The sequence below is a fragment of the Pangasianodon hypophthalmus genome, chromosome 21 (assembly GCF_027358585.1).
Source record: "Pangasianodon hypophthalmus isolate fPanHyp1 chromosome 21, fPanHyp1.pri, whole genome shotgun sequence".
NCBI lineage: Eukaryota > Metazoa > Chordata > Actinopteri > Siluriformes > Pangasiidae > Pangasianodon > Pangasianodon hypophthalmus.
The window spans coordinates 10,892,889-10,915,068 of NC_069730.1; the positions used below are offsets into that span (position 1 = coordinate 10,892,889).

The following is a 22,180-nucleotide window of genomic DNA, read 5'->3' on the forward strand; positions in this document are numbered from 1 at the left end:
ATTACTGATAGGTTTGTTTATTAGATTGCCACAAACTCCATAGTACTCCATAACTTTACTGACAAAGACTAACCATACTTCAGAGGTTACCTTAAGCTATGCTAATGACTACTGAGTGTTGTGGTGTGTGTGTGATGGTCATTTATCTGCAGGCAACCTTTCATGCTGATAAGAGTCCATGTCCTTGTTGGTACAGCAGGTTGCCATGACAGTGCAGTATCAGGTTTTAGCTGCTCCAGGGCTAAAGAAACATGCAGCCATATGGTGACCTATTTGACATTTTGCATCATGTATTAGCCAAAGCAAATCTGGCTTTGACTGCACTGTTTAAAGCTTTTGCATACAAAATTAACCCACCCTAGATACCTGCAGCTATTAAATGAACGTCTGCCTGAGAAATGACAATTTCCTAGAGCTGAATTACCTATATAAAAAATGCTGCCTGTACTGATGGCTTGTACATAAGCCTGTACACACATATACTGTACAAGGTAAAATATTTATTTTTATGACCTTTTTAATCTTTACACTTTGTCACATCGCAATTTATACAGTTTAACCAGGATAAAGTCTAAAAGGTGAGTGAAAGAAAAAAGTACAGAGATATGTGTGATGCAGTTGTATGTCCGGCTATGATATTGTGCTGCTGTTCAACAGTCTCACCGCCTATGGAAAAAAACTGTCTCTGAGTCTAAGCAGCGTTAGCAATTTGTGGTTTGGGTGGCTCAGGTCTTTTATGAACTTCAAGGCCTTCCTCATGCACCATGTGGGGTAAATGGGGAAGGTCACCTCCAGTCATATGTTGGATGGTTCTTACTACATGCTACATGTTTTTGCCATCGAGAGCATTGCAGTTCCCGAACCAGCAGTTGTTGTTTAGTACAGGTGTAAAATGATCTGAGGATTCTGGGTCTCAGACAGAACCTCTTAGGGCACTTGAGGTTGAAGAGATGTTAATGTGCTTTTTGACAACAGCTCCGGTGTGCTTTGACAGGTGAGGTCCTTTGAAGCTGCTGACCCTCTCTACTGCACCTATGTTTACAATGAGTGATGTGTGTGATCCTTCTTGTTTTCTGCTGTATTCCACAATTAGTTCCTTGGTCTTGTCCACTTTCAGGGAGAGGTTGTTTTCCTGGCACCATGTGGGGTAAATGGGGTTCAAGAGTTCTGACCTTCTCTACGTAGGCCTTCTCTTCATTGTTGGAGAGCAGGCCTATCGCTGTCGTGTCGTCTGCAAATTTGACCATGATGTTAGAGGTTCTTGTAGCTACATAGTCATAGATGTAGAGTAAGTAGAGGAAAGAACTTAGGTGCACATGTGATAAGTATTAGTGGTGAAGAATGTTGTAGCCTATACTCACCACCTAGTATCTCCCTGTCAGCTGCACAGGTTCATGCCCAGGTCTCTGAGCTTGGTGTCCAGTCTAGAGGGCAATGTGGTGTTGAACACTGAGCTGTAAACTACAAACAGCATTCTCACATAGGTGTTCCTCTTTTCCAGGTGAGAGACGGCTGTATGTAGTGCAGCAAAGATTGCATTATCTGTAGATCTGTTATGAGAGCAAATTGCAGAAGGTCTAAGTTGGTAGGGAGAATGGTGCAGATCAGGTTTCTGACATATTTCCCAAAACACTTGCTGATGAGGGAGGTGAAGTGCTACAACTCGCCAGTCATTAAGACATGCTGCCTTGTTATGCTTAGGTACAAGCACAAGGTGGACTTCTTGAAGCAGGCAGTAATGGTAGACAGAGTGAGAGACATCTGCACATGCTTGAAGGATGCAACCAGGGATGCCATCTGGCCCGGTTGCTTAGTGGGTGTTAACTCACCAAAAGGGCTTGTGCACGTCATGCGCAAAAAAAAAAAAAAGAAAAAAAGTAATAAAGTGTTAGCAGTGTCTGCGAATTTGGGAGCTCTCACTGTGACGTTGCCATTATCGACTTCAACATGAGCACAGAATGTGTTCAGCTCATTGATGAGAGAGATGGAGGAGTTTGCACTGTTGATATTCTTCATGAGAAGTATTCTCAAATTTCCAAAGTGTATTTCAAAAATATGAACAGATTTATTCCTCCAACTGTCAACTGAACTTGCATTCCTGATATATTCAAGATGCAAATAATAATAAACAATAGAAAATAATCAACTTAACATATCTTACTTTTCTAATAAAGACAAGAGGAGTCAGCAACTGTTTCAAATTATTTCCCCTTAAACACTGAAATATTGATTTCCTTTGAATATGTAAATATTATGAAAATTCCAAAGTTTTTTAACAGTAAAATTTGTTTTTGACAGCCTTAGCCTACAGTGAGGTACATGCATCAGCTGGTGTTAAAATATGTCCATACAACAGATCCATTGCTTAATACATATCCTATGGCTAAAGCATAAAGCATTTATTTATTTATTTATTTTGTTTGTTTGTTTTGATGGACATCAATCAATCAGTATCGGCTGTTTTCAAACCTGTTTTTGTTTTATCAGCTGATACCGATCTCGCAAGCTGGTACCGATCTTACATATCCTTGCAAGATGTCTGAAAAGTTTGTCATGTCATTCAGTAAGCATTAGAAAACAGTGAAACTGTGGCAGCAAACTCTATGTAAGGCATTGATTACAGTAGTCTGAATTTATATAAATAAATCCTTATCTCTGTCTATCTTTATTCAAAAGATTATTATGGCCCAGGTATTAGATTATGTACAGAAGTTACAAGCGGATCTGGGTGGGAGTAACCTGTTGGGGGCCCTGTCCTGGGTGTACCACCAGCCTGCTCATCGTAGCTGCCCTCGACAGCTCTTCATCCTCACTGATGGCTCACTCGGCAACGTCGGCCAAGTTCTGGAACTAGTCAGGAGAAACGCCTGTAATGCCAGGTAACACCTAAAACATAAATACCTGCCACACCAAGTAATTAAAACATAATCTCCAGCAAACACTTGTAGATAAACTCCTGGTAGGTAAATATGTAACACAATCACCATCCAAGTTACACGTATAAATGCATAAATGATACATATGCACAAAAAGGTTCCGCTGTTAAATAAAAAAATGTGTGCCTCTATTAAATTAAAGTCAGTATTTCACAATCACGAGTAAAAGTAATAATGCATGTATGCTCAATTTCATGTTGATTAAGATCTTTATAGTTAGCATCTTATGTATGCTTGAAGTGGTATGTATTGTACTGTCTTATTGATGATTCTTTGTGCAGTGCCAATTTTTTTGGGGGGGTATTGGCTGTGTCTCAAAACAGAGCCAGTTATTTATAAGCACTCAGGACATTTAAGAGCCTACAACCCAAACAGACCTGAGCTGAATTCTAAGCAGTGTGTGTGTCTTTGGCTCCTGCTCTCCTTAGACATTCAATTAGTGAAATGGCCCTGATTATTCCCATAGAAATACTCAAGACTTACTCACTCACTCTGTCTATGTGTGCCCAGTAGGGCTGTAGTTTTGAAGATGGAGGGAGAAAGCCAAAAAAAGGCCTTATGCACATCTGCAATAAGGGGGAATGCAGCATCTTTATAATCTCAGTTCTGGCAACTCCATGGATCCTACTCCATTTTTCCTGCTTTAAAAGATTTGAACTCTTGAAGATTTTGAAGATTTGAGGCTCTTCACTTGTGTTTAGTATGTGTGTCATGGGGTTCCCAGGTCTGGTAATGTTCTTTTCCTCACAACTGTTGATAAGTTGAGATAAGAATTTAGACTGACTCTAAATTCATACACTACAATAAACGGACATCTTCCTGCGTGCGTAAAGACACTGGGATAATGTTGAAAAACATTCCTAACACATCAATTTACTTAGTCAACAGAGTGATTTATCTGACGTGTGTCTGTGTGTGTAGATGTTTTGGACTGGGGCTAGGGTCAAGGGCCTGCAGGAGGCTCCTTCACGGTGTTGCCAAACTGACTGGAGGAAGAACAGAGTTTCTCTGTGATGATGAGAGGCTGCAGCCAAAGGTGAGAGCACAGTTGCCATCTAGTGGAGACACAACAGAAAGAGTGTGTAAAAAATGTTTCAGTAAAACAAATTCTAAAAATACTTCATTCTGGTGCTAGATTCTTTTGCACAAATGTTGTGTATTTGTAAACTGTTCATATGTCACAATTACTTATGACAGTCAGTGAGGCAATTGAGTGACACATTATATGTAAATCTCTTGCACTTTATTAGTTTAGTCAACAGTGAACAGGCATTTCTTTCTCAAAAATGTAAACAAAAGTATAAAATATAAACTCTAAATAATTTTTTTTTAAATGTCAAAGTATACAACCAAAAAGACAATTAAAGCATAGAAATGGGGAGCTGGGGATTCCCATAACTTAGTTAAAAGCTCAGCAATGTCAGATGATAATGCTTAATTACATGTGAAATGTGAAGTGCATTTTGTTAAAGATGGTTGCCTTGTTGTAGCTGATAAAGTGTCTGAAGAAAGCTCTGGAACCTGCGCTGACAGATGTGCGCATTGACTGGTACGTGCCAGACAGCATGGAGGCTCTCCTCTCGCCTAATGAGATCCCTCCGCTCTATCCAGGGAACCGTTTGATTGGCTACTGCACTCTCTACGATGTCTCTGCCTTCAAAATTAAGAAGAATGATGTAAGTGTATGTGAGACAGAGAAAGAGAGAGTAGGAAATGGGACAGCTTAGCTTAGTGAATGTAAGAGATGATATTTTGAAGGTCTGTGTATAAATGAGTGTAACAGTGTGTACCTTTAACTTTGTTCTTTATAGCATTTGCTCTTGACCCATGCCATCAACTGGGTTTGTAGCAATTCAGTTGTATATCATGTATATCAGTATGAAAATCCCTTATCTTAATTTTAGCATTATAGAAATAGAATCAAATCCCCTTTCAAATACATTTGAGAAAATAATGGTAAATTATTAAAATAATTTCCTGTTTGCATAAACCTTTCATTTTACCTGCACATAATCATTGGAATATGAATAATTTTTCAACTGTTTTTTCAACGAGTTTTCAAATTTTTATTATTATGGGTTTAGAACAAATTGAACATTGTTGGAGAAATTGAAGCAAGTACAAAAGTTTTAGTATTTTTACTCTCATACTGAAATTGTAAAATGTGTTATTACACCCAAACTGAAAAAGAGTTAAAGCTATGTGTGCATGTTTGTATTTAGGGGAAGAATCAGGCCAACAGGCCTTTGCCATATGGTTCATTCGGGTCAGTGTTTGAGCTCTCTCCTGGATCATCTGAGCTGCTGCAGCCACTGGTGCCCATGGCTGAGAGAGAGGGAAGAGGAGAACTGGGGCATGAAGAGGACACTGAATATATGCTGAGAGAAAACTCACAAGAAATCTCCTCTGAGTTTTCCTGTGCCCCAGCCACAGACAACATTGGCAACTCGGGTGACACATGTACACATACACCTTCAACTCTGCTCACATACATATTATACACAGACTGCACACAGGGCCAGTGTAGCCGGTTAGAAAGAGAGAAATATAATTTTACATATATATATATATATATATATATATATATATATATATATATATATATATATATGTATATGCGTGATGAACTTCCCAAAACTTCTCTTTTGGGCTAGGAACTATAAATTAAGGTGTTTTTCAAGTGGGACATTTATCTGTGTTGCGTGCTATACCTTCCGGGAGAGTTACGTCAGCCTCAGACCGCGATTAGACGCTGGCGACGCAAGACACTCGAGTTCCTCTTCTCTTCTCCCAGTTCAAAATGAGTGTGTGGGAGGAGGATAGCACGGTGATTGTTACTAATGAAGTGTCCCATGTGTTTCCAGATGCAATAAATAGAGGTGTTTAAGGCTGACCCGCTGTTTCCGGTGTGAGTTCTCTTATGTGCAGAATCGGATCTGCTACACCAGCCCTGAAACATTTGGTGTCCTAGGAAAGGTTCACCACTTGTTGTTTTCGCAGTGTGTTTATGTGTTTTAAATCCAGCACCAATAATAATCAATATGTATTTTCACACCAGCCACAGATGAGTGGAATCAGTCTCACAAAAAAATAAGCATTATTCTAGTTTATAGGCGAATACTTTTATTTAACTCCTTCAGTCATCTTCAGTGACTGCTTCATCCTTGTCAAGGTTGCTGTGCATCTGGAGCCTGCTATATAAAATATATATAGTTTCAACAGAACCTGCCCAATAATAGACATTCACATTTACATTTTACATCTTATCCAGAGCGACTTACAGAAGTGCTTTGAAGTCTCTATAAATTAATACAGTCTGATACTGGTTCGCTAGGTCACAGACTAAGAGTACCATCAGTCCAAAACTCTGTTGGGGAGATCATATAGTAACAAGCACTCAGACAATACGAAGTTTTTTTTTTAAGTGCTTCTTTAAGTACTTTAGGAAGAGGTAAGTCTTTAGACGTCGTTTGAAAACTGCCAGTGACTTAGTCCACTGTTCGGACATCTAGGGGAAGTTCGTTCCACCACCGATTTGCCAGAACAGAGAAGAGTTTCGATGCATGTGTTCCTTACCCTGAGAGGTGGTGGGACTAGTCGAGCGGTGCTAGAGGATCGGAGGGCGCATGGTGCAGTGCTGGGTGTGATAAGTGATCAGTGATCAGTGTTTTAAATCTGATGCGGGCAGCTACAGGAAGCCAGTGTAGCAGTGGTACAACAGCAGACCTGTACCACCACCCCTGCCAGCTTCACGTGGAGTGTGAGAGAAAGCGTAAGCAGAGGATAGGGCATCCAGTGTAGCTGAGTTCTGTGGCGAGAACCAGGTCTCAGTTAGTGCTAGAAAGTAAAGAGAGTAATGGGAAGCTAAAGCTGAGCTTTCTTTACTGCAGACTGGCAATTCCCAGAGCCCACCTACCACCACCATTTGAGAGTGAGACAACAGAGGAGGGTAGATGAGGTTACTGGTAGTTCGGCCTCTGGTTGGTGGATGAGAGCTTCTGGGTCTGTGAGAGGTGACAACAGAGATGGGTTTGAGGCACATGTCTGCAGCTTAGTCAGGAGTGGGGTTAGTGAAAATAGGCTGAGAGGAAACTGGGAACACTTAACTGAACAAGAGAAAATAAACACTACTAAACTTGCCACTTTCTATCTAAGTTTATGCGGCTATCCATTGCAGAATATGCTTTTGACACTAGTGTAGCAGATAACCTTCAATATATCTTAGTAAGCTCTGCCCGCAATTCACACCTTAAGGGAGACTGAAACTACTCTTGATTAGCCACCTGAGAGAACTAATTAGCATAGACCAACAGACACTTCCAAGCAACACTACAAAATCAACAATAATATACAATACAACAATTCTAGTGGCAAGAATATAGATCCAACTTAGTCAAGTAGATAGTACACAAAAGTCAGAATCCTACCTTACCATCACTTTGTGCTAACTAGGTAAGCACTTTACTATCGGATGTTTTCATCTTGTATCAGCTATGTGAATATTCATTAATTTATTCCTATTCCTCATAATCATCAAATCATATGAGTTATCAGTAAAAAGTCTTCAAATAATACTGTTTAATATATGAGGCCTTCATTGTACCTATACAGTAGGCCCTATTCACACATGGTATTAATATCTGTCTCAAATGATCTGATCACAGTGGACAGCTGGCATTTTGAATTCTGCTAACAAAACTTATAAATGAACAAAAGATGAGATGATGAAAGAAGCATTGTCTTCATCCATTAGCCTAGCAGTGGAAAACTCCATAGATATAAATACCTAGATGCCGCATTTGCTATTCAGTACTGTTTATGTCATTCACGGCCTAAGATCTGCCATATTGGGGCAGTATTCAGTACTGAAATACAAAGCACTGTACACTTACACATAAGACACAATTAGTCACATTAATAAAACACGGTAATAATAATTTAATATTATGATATTAATATTATAACATAATAGACCATATTTGTCAAGTTTGACTTGCATGTTTATGATGAGAGCTGACTTTATTCAGTTCACACTAGCAATTCCTGGGTAAAGCTACTTAAATCTAAATTAAAGCCTTTCAGTACATTCAGTACAACTTATTTTTGGAACAACAAAATACAAAGTTTTTTTTCCTGATTTATTATATGGAAATAGACGACAGAGCAGTGATTCAAAAGGTATCAGAAAAAGACTACCCACTGAGCCATTTGGTTTTTACAAAGATTTACAGTGTATTCCAGTTCCTGTTTCTCCTGCACCATACATAAAAACGCAATGTGATTCATGTTGTTTGTTCCTTTTTATGCAGAAACTGTTAACATTTATGAGTGAAATAACCATAAACAACAATCTAGGACTTCTAGTAATGGCCTTCTGTCAAAGTGCATGATGTCTGCCAAATGCCATAAATGTACAGAGTCCAGACTACGCATATATGTACATCACCAGCAATCATGCTCAACAACATGGAAATTACTAAAATAAAATACATAATTGTGAAATGTAACCACATTGCAGCCAAGCCAATGCAGCATCTAGGTATTAATATATATGGAGAATTCCTTTGCTCAGTGTGATTTCCAAACAGCCTTGCAATGATCCGACTAGGGCAATGACGCAGTCCATTAGGCGGTCTTTTCTTGCTGTCTGGGGCACACTGAGACACTTTTGCGTTCACACCACAAATGTTATGTGGTCATATGGTCATATATTCTGTGGTCACTGCTTGCACATGTACAGATAAATATCCACATTTATAAAATTACAATTAATAAATTTTACTCCAGTAATACACAATCATATAGGCCATTCAAACCATCAAATCTAGTAACACAAAAACATATCTCCATCTCTGGTAATACAGGCACACCCAGAACATTAACATTAACATAAAATTAATTCCAAAGACATTAGCAAAGAAACACCACCAACTCTAATAACATACAGATCAATGCCACCTACACGATTACTGCTTCATGTTAGTTTGTATTAGTTTCCAGGTTGCTTCAATACAGATTGTCAAAAAGGAAGCATGTCTTAAAAGTACACTATTATTTCTGTTGGTGAAATCGTAATTAATCAAATGAAATTTTTTGTTTATTTTGTATGATTACAAGCCACTGATGAATACGCTGCAAGTGATGTACGCTGGCGGATGGAGCAGACATCATATGTGCAGGAACAGTACACACTAACACGGTGCTCTCTGGGCAGTGAGAGGGGTGTGTTTCCCTCCTACTGTCCCCCAGCTGAGTGCCTCTCTTTGGGCATGGACGCTGCGTCACTTCCTCACGGCCTGGAGAGAGTGCAGCCACAATACAGCCATAGTCTCACACGCTGGGACACATCATGGAAACAAAACATCACCTCATCAGTGGAGGCAGAGTTTGGGAAGGTGAGAAACAAAGTGGAAGAAAGTGGAAGGAAATTCTATGTGACTTATATGGTTTGTTACTGTGTGAGAATTTCTGGAAAACAATACTTATATGGAAATTCAGGTGTTTTAAAAATGGCTAACTGTTAGAGAAAATTTGAGCTTGCCATAATCAACCTTTCCATGTATATGTCCGATATGCAGTTTTGGATGTAGCCTGTTAATGGTTGTTTGCCTGTAGCTTTCTGATTATAGAATTTTGTTGCACCCTCTTTAGAATATTCAGATAAGCTGTTGACAATATTCAGTTGAGAGAAACTCACTGATTCATGTATTCTTTAGCACATTTGTAATAATTCAATTAAATATTTGTAAAAACCATTTAAAAACCAGAAATTATTTATAATTATTAATAATAATAATAATATGTATAATTAATAATAATAATATGTATAATTAATAATAATAATAATAATAATAATAATAATATGTATAATTAATAATATTAATTAATTAATATTAAAATAAAGAAAAACAACACAAACAACATGAGTTTATGTGTGTGTGGTGGGTGTGGGGGGGTTCTATCTGGTATAAAAAATAGATGAGATATGTTTAGATCTGAAAGTTTTGTGACCGTTTTTTGTGGGGATATTTGGCTGGTCCCACTGAGGAAAACTGAAAACTGACGCAAAAGGTTTTGTATTAGTTACTGAAGTTAAGGTTAGGGTTGGACTTAGGTGTATCGTAGCATTAATTAGCTGCAATAATTATTATGTCAGTGGAATGTCCTCTCAAGGATACACGAAAAATCAAAATGTGATTTAATTGGTTATTCTAAATTTAATTTAAACAAGTTTCTAATTACTTGTTCCAATTATATAGAGTGAATGTGATCAATTCATGTAGTATTAACGTGATCCAATTATGTTATGAAATCTCACAAGGATGTTGTCGCTGACACAAAGAAAAACTGTAGTATTAAAATTAAATTAATTAAAAGAAGTGCGGTCTAATAGCACACAGGGAAATGTTGCTGGTTCACAAGTGTAGTAATTTTGTGTGTGTGTGTGCATGTGTATATGTTTAGGCTGGCCGGCTGTTAGATGGTGAGGGGTGTGCGCTCAGGCAGAAGGCTTTAGCCCGTGCTGCACTGGCCGGCCGCAGTTTTTCCTCACCACAGGGTGAGCTGGACATGCACCGACTGCGAAGGGCACTGGAGAGAGTCTCATTCGAGCAGGCAATGGGGGGCAGACTGGAGGAGAGTGATACAGAGACACACAACATTCCACAAGGACCTCTGTCTCTCACAGACTCCAGTGAGACAACGTACACACAGACACATACACACACATGATATCTATTTTTTTTTTTTTATGTACAACATAGTAACATAGTAAAACATAACATATAGCGGACAAAACTAATTGAATCATGATATTTGTTGGTTTATGTCTTAAGAATTGCAACAGTTAAAACTGTGTTAAAAGTTTACGTGTTACCAAAAGTGATTGAGTACACAGATTATGTAGATATTTCTACTAAACTCTTGTCTTTTGGACGCTGGTGTACTTTTAAATAAATTCCCAGAATGAGCATTCCTTATAATTGTTCTCGCTCATCTTGCCCCTTTTTACCCTTCCCTGCAGATGGTCTTCTCTTCCCAGCTTCACCGTTGGACTGGGATGGTTTCACCGATCCTGAATCCATATTTGCAGCGGCTCCCGTAGGCTTTTATTGAAAGCAAATACAGAATTTTTTTAAAGCAATAACACATGACACATACAGCCATACTAATTAGTTCAATATCAGGTTGTGCAGGTGCCATGCCGGTCGGTGATCCATGGCCTGCTGGGTTCAAAGCCTATGTCCTGGGAGGTCAGCATGGACCTATGTGTCCTCTGGAGTTCTGAAGAAGCACCACGAGACATCTGGGATGAGATTGTCCACCATCTTGCTGCCCGGTCTGTCATCCGAGATTTCGAGTACATGGCAGAGAAGGAGACAGACATAGAGCATGGTGAGAGAAAAGCAGAGAGAACTGGAAAAAGAAATGAGGGAGTCTGAGAAGATGTAAGAGAGCTGGGAAATACTGCAGTAAATATTTTAGTGATGATGTGATGATAGATGGTCAGACTCACATTATTAAGTGTGTGTGTGTGTGTGTGTGTGTGAGAGAGAGAGAGAGTCTTGCTGTCATCTAGACTTTTTTGAATGTCAGTCGTGATGACAGGTATTATTTCTGATTAGCCATGAAATGTCTTATATGATTATAACAATCTAGTACCTGAACTTCTACTACTAGAAAAGAAAATTAAATTTCTTCAATTACTTGAAATTCTTTTTTTAAAGAAATTCATCTCTGTACTGCAGGTTCATCAAAGCGATACCGAATGAAAGCGATCCAGACCAGCAAGAGCTGTGGAATCATCTCCATGTATACAACCTTCAGTACTACTGATGCCAGCCCCAGGAAAATGTTTTCAGAGTCCACGGACAAACGACACATGGGTAGACACACTTGCACAGGACACTTGCACAGGACAAGCTAATGTCTCAGTATTGGGTGGGGTGGGGGGTGGGTCTGGTTTGAGGTTGACAGCATCCAAACATCCCAGTTTACCAAAATACTTTATGCCCATGAACCATCCAGATCTGTGCCTTTACCTAAGAAAAGGCTATTAACAAAAGGCTTGACTAAACAAATATGGTTTCAGCCTAGACTTAAACACTGAGACTGTGTCTGAGTCCCAAACACTAACTGGATGGCTGTTCCATAACTGTGGGGCTTTGTAAGAGGAAGCTCTGCCCCCTGCTGTAGCCTTCACTATTCGAGGTATCAACAAAGAGCCTGTACCTTTTGATTGAAGTAAGTGTGGCGGATCATAAAAGATCAGAAATTCGCTCAGGTACAGTGGTGCGAAAGTATTCAGTGCTTTACAGGCCAATAGTAGTATTTTATAATCAATGCAAAATTTGACTGGGAGCCAATGCAGTGTGGATAAGATAGGGGTGATGCGGTCAAATCTTCTGGTTCTAGTAAGGACTCTCGCTGCTGCATTCTGGACTAACTGGAGCTTGTTTATACATCTGCTGGAACATCCAGACAGCAAGACATTACAGTAACAGACAAACTAGAGGTAACAAAAGCATGAACTAGTTTTTCTGCATTATATAGTGACATTATGTTTCTTATTTTAGCAATATTTCTGAGATGAAAAAGAGCTACCCTAGTAATATTATCTACATGAGATTCAAATGAGAGTCTGTAGTCAATAATCACACCAAGGTGTTTTACTGCTGCACATGATGAGGCTGAAAGGCCATTCAGAGTTACTGTGTAATCAGAAAGCTTACTTCTTGCTGCATGTGCTCCTAGTAAAAGTATTTTGGTCTTGTCAGAATTAAGTAGAAAGAAGTTACTAAGCATCCAGTGTCTCGTGTCCTTTACACATTCCTCAACTTTATTAAGCTGGTGTCTCTCATCTGCCTTTGCTGAAACATACTGCGTCTGTGTCATCAGCATAACAGTGGACGCTAATACAATGTTTATGAATAATTTTAACCACAGGTAGCATATATAGAGAAAAAAGCAGTGGGCCTGAAACAGGAGCTTGTGGAACACCACATTTTTCCTTTAGTATTCATAGAGAAGTCACCATTTACACATGTGGTTGTTGTGGGGAGGTTTTTTGGTGACATTTATTTAGCATTTATAGAAGGAGCCTCTGTTGTAAATGCTTTGTAACTGTCCAGGTTTCCGAGCTCAGGAAAGTCTTCAGGACATTGGTGTTTACACTTTCCAGTTTCTCGGTAAAATGACAGACTGCATTTTTTGAGAGAGAGAGAGAGGGGAGAGGAGCGAGAGAGAGAGAGAAGGGCTGTGTGTGCGGTAGCAATATTCCGCTTGCATTATTTTCATATAACGCCACGGTATGTTGTGTTGTATTCCTTACTAAACGATACCTTTTGACCAAAGAACTCTCGAAGGGCCTACAGTTGAGGACAAAATTATTAGCCCCCCTACAAAATAGTCATTGTTTTAAAAGTATTTCAAAAGTGCTTTTAACCAGAGCAAAAAAAAATTAACACAGCTTTTTTAGACATCCTAGTTTTATTTTGGATGCTTACATTATTTTATATTCCACACAGAAATGAAAATATTACACAAAACACAAAAACTACCAGAGTCAAAATTATTAGCCCCCCACATTCTAATAGTCAATTGTGTATCCTTTTTGCTGGATAACTGCCTGCAGTCGTTTGGTGTAATCGTCAACAAGTCTCTGACACTTCATTTGAGGAAACCTGGCCCATTCTTCTTTGGCGAATCTCTCAAGTTCCTCCAGATTCGATGGTTTTCTGGCATGGACATTTTTCTTTAGGTCACCCCACATATTTTCTATTGGATTTAAGTCAGGGCTTTGTGCAGGCCATTCTATGACATTCACCTTGTTCGTCTGGAGATAGTTCTTCACCAAGAGAGACGTATGTTTAGGATCGTTGTCATGTTGGAAGATGAAGCGACAACTCAGACCTAGTTTCACTGCTGACTGCTTAAGGTTTTCTTTCAAAATATCCACATATTTTTCTTTATTCATGATCCCTTCCACCTTGACAAGATTTCCAGTTCCAGATGCACTGAAGCATCCCCACAGCATAATACTCCCACCACCGTGTTTCACTGTGGGGACGGTGTTCTTTGGGTTGAATGCCTCTCCCTTTTTTCTCCAAACGTAAGCAGTGTCTCTGTGACCAAAGAGCTCTAGTCTAGTCTCATCAGACCATAAGACATGCTTCCAGTATGAATAATCTTTCTCCAGGTTGTCCTGAGCATACTTAAGTCTGGCTTGAAGGTGTCTTTTCTTCAAAAGTGGAGTTTTTCTTGGTCTGCAACCTTGCAGTTCATTCCTGTGCAGAGCTCTAGTGATGGTCTTCTTAGAGACTATGATTCCTGATGTGGCCAAGTCATTCGCCAGTGTCTTGGCAGTTGTTCTGGGGTCTTTAGACACATCTCTCACTAGTTTTCTTTCCAGTGTCTTTGAAATCTTTCGCTTCCTACCTCTGCCAGGCTTGTTCTGCACTGTGTGGCTTTCTTTGAATTTCCGGATTATACCTCTCACTCCGGTTCTTGAGACTTGGAAACGCTTGGATAGCTTTGTATATCCTTCTCCTGTTTTATGTGCATCATTAATTCTTTGTCTCAAGTCCAAACTGATTTCCTTTGTTTTTGGCATGTTGCTTTCTCAAATGACAGCTCAGTGACCCATACTGAGGCTTTTATACCTTAATTTAACTTAATTATTGAGTGAGATCACCTGTTTCACCTGATCACCTTTACGCACATCACCTGTGAAGGTAAAGGACTTAATAAATGGTCATTTCTTATAGGGGGCTAATAATAATGTCCCTGGTCATTTTAGCTTTTTCTTACATAACAATGTTTTGGTGTGCAAATATAAATATTTTGGTCCTTCTAACAAAAAATAGTATGTTCAGAAATGCTGTGTTAAAAATTCCTTGCTCTGTTAAATAGGTACTTGGGAATATCTTGAGGAAACTTAAAATTTCATAGGGGGGCTAATAATTTTGTCCTCAACTGTACTTTTAGCAATAAAATGCATTGTGAATTAAGCTTTGACAAAAAGTCTTTGCTATTAGAATAAACATGCCAAGTTTCTCCCAGTTAGGAGTTATTTATCCTTTAGATTCTTTGCGAATACGGTCCCGGATTAACAATGTTAGCTGTGGCTATTACAAAAAAGAAACTGCAACACTTCTCCTTGTTTCTGAGGGAAATGAGTAGACCGGGACAGGCTTGGAACAACTCAAAAAGAGGCTCTTCATTGGCCGTTAATACTCCGCTCTCTTTTCAGCAATTTTATAGCACATTCCACACACACACACACACACACGGTTCTGTGCTGCTCAACTCTCGCTCTCTCGTAGCTCTCGCCTCTCCCCTCTTTATCCTTGCCGCCACTCGCTGAAACACAGAACACTGGTTACTCAAGTTCCCCACAGGTGTGTGATCAATACCCCTCACATTCTCCGGCTCCACTCCCCATTCACTTACAGGTGCTCGACCACGCCCCCACTTCCACAGAAACTAAGTTGCTAATTTGGACAAAATATCTAACTAGCTGCCATAGTACTCTATTATTGTAACCAATTAACTTAGAAACCAAATACCAATAATAATAACCAAACCAATTTGTAGACTAGACTTGGTAAAGGCAAACAAGTATTTTTAAATTGTGTTGGTTTTGCCCACACTCACTTTCAGTAACTTTTTTATCCTGGTCAGGGTTGTGCCACCACACTGGTTTTTACTGAATTTAATCATTGTGACATACATTATTGGCGGTTTGTTCCACTTATGACCACAGATTTTGGTGGGGCTGGAGGACATAAATACACTATAAGACATTACATCTTTGCAAGTGAAAATATTTTGAATATAGTCAAATTTATCTAGTATTTCCTGTTATAAGATTACAGTAACCCAGATTATTAAACCTATTTCTAGACATTTCTACCCATTTCAAGCTTCTGCCAATAAAATGTCACTTACACTTTGCTTTCATTATTTGCTATAAAACAAGATCTTGGAGGCTGTGAAGTATTTTAAACTAGCCCAATTTGGCAACGCTGTCATTAGCGGTCTGCCAGCTGCTCTTTCCTCGAGCGTGGGGCAGCGCAAATCCATACCCCAATGGACCTATTTGTTTGGCACATATGTCAGTTCCCATTTTTGACCACTAGGTGCAATAATAACTCTGTGGAAGCTAAAGTGGCAGTTAGTGCTCTGCCCCACACATTATAGAGCGTGAGCGAATCACGCTCAAAGCTAAATCAACAGCACTACTACATATGTGTCAAATAGTGACAATTTTTTTAATCGTTGGCTACTCAATACAGGTAGTTAGTTTTTCGATGGGATTTAAATTATATGGAGATGTCAGTGAGGACTTTATGAAGATCAGTATTTGTTGAATGGCTAATATAAATGGTGGGAGGCAATAGAAGTGAGCCGTCACTGCTTTTATTAGAAAAACATTTCTGGTGCTCTTTTTGAGGTACACTGATCCCAGGTTGTGCAGTGGGTAGTATTGCCAGTTCACAGCACCATCCCTAGTTCGATCCTGAGCTTGTCTGTGCAGTGTTTTGCATGTTCCCCCTGTGTTTGCATGGGTTTCATCCACATTCTTCAGTTTCCTCCCACTGTCCAAAAAACATGCAGGTAGGCAGATTGCCTATGCTAAATTGCCCCTAGATTTGAATCAGTGTGTTAATGTGTGTGTGTGGTGATCTGCCATGGACTTCATCTGGGGTGAATTCTCTGGGTTTGCACTCAGTATTTACTGAAAATGAATGATTGACTGTCTTTGCAGTCTGTGGTCATGTTTGCACTGCTATCTGTGTGTTATATTTGTGGTGAAGATTTATCATAATGCTGTATGCCTGTAATATATGTATGTGTGTTTTGTTAGTAGTATGTATTGCAACACTGGTTTGTGTTCTGTAAGGTGTGCGTTTTGGGAGTAGACACACAACTGGTACCAGGAGACAGAGGGCATACTCTGTTGGTCGCAAACGATCCAGCAGAGAGAGTGAGGAGATAGACGACACACACACCTCTACAGGTAATAATGCATACATGCCTACAAAACATTGCAACACTTCATGTTGTTTTCCATTGTTGTGTCCTTGCACACCTGTATTGTTGGATTTCTGATGCAGCTCACACTTTCAGGAGATTAAATGCTCCAAAATTATATATTTTTTCCAGCCAGAGAAAACACCACAGCTTCTCCACCCAGTTTGGCATCTTTGGGCAGCAGTGAGTAAAGAAAGATAAATACAGAAAGAATGAGTGAGTGAATGTGACATGGAGAAAAACAGGTAAAGAAAGAGCAAGAGTAAGAGAATTGGTGATAACGAGAAAGAAACATCTAGAGAGTTCAAAGGACAGTGGAAGAAATTTAAAACACTTATAAGGAGTTATTGAAAATGGCAAGTTTGGGTTTAGTCCTGTGAAAACAGCTTTGAAATGCCAAAAAAAATTTCAAGCCATTGTTTTTTTTTTTGGAATAGAAATCAATTTTTGTTAACATCTATATTAAATGGTACAGTGTAAATCGTTGTATCTGTTTGTGTCAGATGTGGGTCCTGGCAGTCCATCTGCTGCCTCATACCGTTCTCAACGTTCAGTCGAAAGCAGGTCCATGGAGAGTTTCTTCAGCTCCAGGTCAGAAATGTTTGTTCAGACCTATGCTATATTCTAACCCTATAAGATGCTAAGAAACTAGTGCATGCTTTCATAACCTAAAGATTGGAAAATTGCCAGTTACAGTCCTCATTGACTACTTAAGATGTTTAGAGCTCTGAGCTCTTTGCTCCTGTCTGATCTCCTGAAGCAGTATAATCCATCTTGAACACTTTGTTTAATTGAGGCAGACCTGCTGTTAATCCTCAGCTGGTGGGAGATGATTCCCTAAACTCTAGAACAGTGTTCTGGAGAACATTAGGGGTTCTCAGCAGTCTTTGCTTGCAAATAAAATAGTATATGTAATAGTTGGATCCAAAACACTATAAATGGCAAATTCTACCTTTATGATTTTTTTCAATGGAACCAAATGCTCATGGCTCTCTCCATAGTTTGCGAATTATGTCTGATTTCCCAGTAATCACGTTATTTAATGGTGAAAATTTGAATCTTTGCAAAATATGATTTAGTCTTTGTAAAAGATTTAATTAGAGATAAATTAAGTCTGCATTTAATTAGTAATTCATTTTATTTATTTGGGTGAAGAAGCCTATTTATGTTGGGCTTGAATGATATAAATAAATAATGAACATCCACAAAATCGGGTTGTAAGAAATGGGACAGAACTCGTAAGACTGTGATTGGAGTCAATAAAATACTGTATTATCACTGCCTCTGTGCTAAGAACCCACTGCCAGGTCACACCCCCTTTTGTATAGCTCTACCCAAAATAGCACAGCCCATTAACAGACTCCTTATATTCAGTGATATAACACATTTCCGTTTTGAAATAGTACAGTTCTCACATTTCATTTGAGACAGCAGTTTGTCCTTCATGTGTCTGTAACTATTATTCCTATATTCATACAGTATAAGGTATACAGTCAGGCCCATAAGTATTTGGACAGTGACACAACATGTATTTTTGCCTCTGTACACCACCACAATGGATTTGAAATGAAGCAATCAATATGTAATTGAAGTGTAGACTTTCAGCTTTAATTGAAGGGGTTTATCAAAAATATTGCATTAACTATTTAGGAATTACAGCCATTTTTTGCAGAGTCCCTCCATTTTCACAGGCTCAAAATTTGATGAGAAATTAAAGAGATAAAAGGTCTGGAGATGATTCCAAGAGTTGAATTTGCATTTGATAGCTGTTCATGAGAACTGTCAATATGCGGTCCAAAGAGGTGCCAATCCAAGTGAAGGAGGCCATCATTAGGCTGAAAAAACAAAACAGACCTATCAGAGAGATAGCAGAAACTTTAGGAATGGCTAAATAAATAATGTGGTACATTCTTAAAAAGAAGGAATGCACAGGTGAGCTCAGCAAGACCGAAAGGCCTGGAAGACTACAGAAGACTTTGCTAGAAAACATCTAAAAAAAAAAAAAAAAGCCTGACCAATTCTGGAACAAGATTAACTTGTACCAGAAAGATGGGAAGAGAAGAGTATGGAGAAGGTAAGGAAGGTATCATGATCCAAAGCATACCACATCATCTGTCAAACATGGTGGAGGCAGTGTTATGGCATGGGCATGTATGGCTGCCAATGGAAATGGGTCACTGGTGTTTATTGATGCTGTGACTGCTGACAGAAGTAGCAGGATGAATTCGAATGCATATAGAGTGATACTTTCTGCTCAGATTCAGTCAAATGTTGCAAAACTAATAGGACAGTGCTTCGCAGTACAGATGGATAATGACCTAAAACATATTGTGAAAGCAACCCAAGGGCATCTTAAAGCAAATAAATTAAATGTTCTTAAATGTCCGATGACCTCAACCCAATTGAGCATGCTTTTCACTTACTGAACTGACAGCAGAAAGACCTTCACACAAGCAGCAACTGAAGGCAGCTGTAGTAAAGGCCTGTCAAAGCATCTCAAGGGAGGAAACTCAGCATTTAGTAATGTCCATGGGTTCCAGATTTCATGCAGTCATTGACTGCAAAAAAATTTGCATCCAAGTATTAAAAAAAATCTTAATATTTATGATTATTAGTTTGTCCAATTACTTTTGAGCCTGTGAAAATGAAGGGACTCAGGGAAAAATGGCTGTAATTCCTAAATGTTTAATGTAATTTTTTTTTAAACTCATTGAATTAAAGCTGAAAGTCTACACTTCAATCACATCTTTATTGCTTCATTTCAAATCAATTGTGGTGGTATATAGAGGCAAAATTACAAAAATTGTGTCACTGTCCAAATACTTATGGAGCTGACTGCATATGTGTTGTATATAAAATAGGTATTTTCTCACATTCATAGTTGTGCAGGTATGACAAAGCATAATGTTTGAAACCTTTCTCCCACTTGCTAGAAGGGGCTTTGCAAATGTTCTTACAGTGGATATAAAATGTCTACACACCCCTTTTAAAATGGTAGGTTTTTGTGATGTAAAAAACTAAACCAAGAAAAATCATGTCAGAACCTTGTCTACCTTTATTGTGAAACTGCAACCTATAAATTAAAGAAAAAACAATTAGAATCATTTTAGGAAATAAATAAATACATACATACATACATACATACATACAAATTGTCCAATAACCTGGTTACCAAGGAATGATGCTGCCACCCCCATGCTTCACCATGGGGATGGTGTTTTTTTCCTTCTTTCTTTTTTATAGCTAAAAAGTTCAACTTTGGTCTCATCAGACCATAACACCTTTCACATAGTTTTAGGAGATTGGATGTATGTTTTTTTTTTTTTCAAACTTTAACCAGACTTGGATTTTTATTTTTATTTTATTTTTTTTTTTTTATTTTTTTTTTTTTAAAAAAAAGACTTCCTAGCCCAGGCAAATGAAGAATTTGGGAGATTGTTGTCACATATAAGGAGCTACCAGTACTTGCCAGAAATTCCTGCCATTATTTTAATGTTGCTGTAGGCCTCTTGGCAGCCTCCCTGACCAGTTTTCTCCTGGTCTTCTCATCTATTTTAGAGGGATGTCCTGTTCTTAGTGATGCTGTTGTGCATATTTTCCTGAACATATTTTCTCCACTTATTGATTATTGTCTTTACAGTGTTCAAAGGTATATCCATCCATCCATCCATTTTCCATACTGCCTATTCTATGCAGGGTCACAGGGGAGCCTGGAGCCTATCCCAGGGAACTTGGGGCACACCCCATCACAGGGCACAATCGCACACACACTATGGACAATTTGGAAGCCTACAATGCATGTGTTTGGACTGGGGGAGAAAACTGGAGTCCCCCCCCCAACCCCAGAGGTTCCAGGCAAATGTGCTAACCTCCAAGCCACCGCGCCCCTAACAGTCTAGCCAATGCCTTGGAATTTTTTTGTAACCCACTCCTGATTGAGATTTTTCAACAATGAGATCCCATGTCTGCTTTGTAAGCTCTTTGTGTCCCATGACTACTCTAGTTGGATGTTACCAAGAAGCTGTCAGGAACAGCTGTACTTTATTTAGGGTTGATCAGTCACTTTAATTGATGGCAGGGGTATACTGGTTAGTATTTAACATGAGTTTGAATGTGATTGGTTGATTCTGAACACTGCTACATTCCCAATTATAAAAGGGTGTGCACACTTACACAAGTTAGGTGTTTTTTTGTCTTTCTGTTTTTTCCCCTAAAACATTTCTGGTTGTTTGTCACTTGCTTTTTATATGTTGCAGTTTCACAGTAAAAGTGAAAAAGGCTCTGACAACATAGTTTCATTTTTTTTTTACATCACAAAAACCTGCCATTTTATTAGGGCTGTGTAGACATGAAAACATGCTTGGTTAACCTGGCATATTAATAGATAAATTTGTTTAAATATGAAGTACATTTCACCAATTGTCATAGATGATACTATTATTAATAACTGAATATTATTTCATTAATATGGTATAAACATTTTTGCAAGTGTATCTGGTGAAAATGTATAAAATGTGGGTTGTGGGGAGTGAAAGTGTAGAATTCTGTCAGACCCAATGTGTGTGTGTTGGCAGATTTAATCTTGGCAGACTGAGGCCTAGCCACAGCTCAGGAAGGCACACTCCTCTTAAACCTCAATGCCTGTCTGCTGAATCTGAAACACAGGCAGACTCCCAGTCTCCTGACTACCTGCCCCTGGTGAGAATCATACATATCCTCCAATCATACACACGCTCCTTTGACCATCCAGTCACATTTATGGTCCCGGTATGCAATGATTTTCAGTAGTTTAGTCCAACCTTAGTCTGACATTAAATTTAGCTCAAAATTTGAATGTTATTAGTGGCAGGTGTACTGGTTCAGGGGTGCACTTCACTGCAGTACTGGTAACAAGCCATGATTGATCACACTTTGCAATATGAAGTGGAACTTCTAAAAAGTAAACATCTGTGAAATCAGTGAAAAAAGAGTAGATAAATAGAAGTGATTAGAAGTTAAAAATGTATCATTAATTTTCTTCATTTAAATGTTTGTGTTTTGTGTAGCCAACCATCCATCCATGTAGTTCAAAATTTGCATTTAAGACTAACCAGCAAAGTTAGCAATTAGAAGGAACCTGAACCTACAAATTGTCAGAGGTTTCGTCATTTAAATTTGTTTTAAAAGGCACATGCATTTCTACTAAGAAATCCTATTTAGAGGAATTTGTG

At 38.7% G+C, this 22,180-nt stretch overlaps 1 protein-coding gene across 1 annotated transcript in view; it reads left to right on the plus strand.

The window, feature by feature from the left end:
* The window catches only part of vwa5b2 (von Willebrand factor A domain containing 5B2), a 51,013-nt gene that overhangs the window by 27,083 nt on the left and 1,750 nt on the right, over window positions 1-22,180 (plus strand). The window contains exons 10-22 of the mRNA XM_026925398.3: window positions 2,677-2,879; window positions 3,858-3,972; window positions 4,427-4,612; window positions 5,159-5,387; window positions 9,054-9,331; window positions 10,401-10,629; window positions 10,960-11,036; window positions 11,123-11,330; window positions 11,684-11,821; window positions 16,840-16,956; window positions 17,103-17,153; window positions 17,474-17,561; window positions 21,545-21,668. Coding sequence (XP_026781199.2) covers window positions 2,677-2,879; window positions 3,858-3,972; window positions 4,427-4,612; window positions 5,159-5,387; window positions 9,054-9,331; window positions 10,401-10,629; window positions 10,960-11,036; window positions 11,123-11,330; window positions 11,684-11,821; window positions 16,840-16,956; window positions 17,103-17,153; window positions 17,474-17,561; window positions 21,545-21,668 — 2,043 coding nt within the window. The remainder of the gene's footprint in view (window positions 1-2,676; window positions 2,880-3,857; window positions 3,973-4,426; window positions 4,613-5,158; window positions 5,388-9,053; window positions 9,332-10,400; window positions 10,630-10,959; window positions 11,037-11,122; window positions 11,331-11,683; window positions 11,822-16,839; window positions 16,957-17,102; window positions 17,154-17,473; window positions 17,562-21,544; window positions 21,669-22,180) is intronic.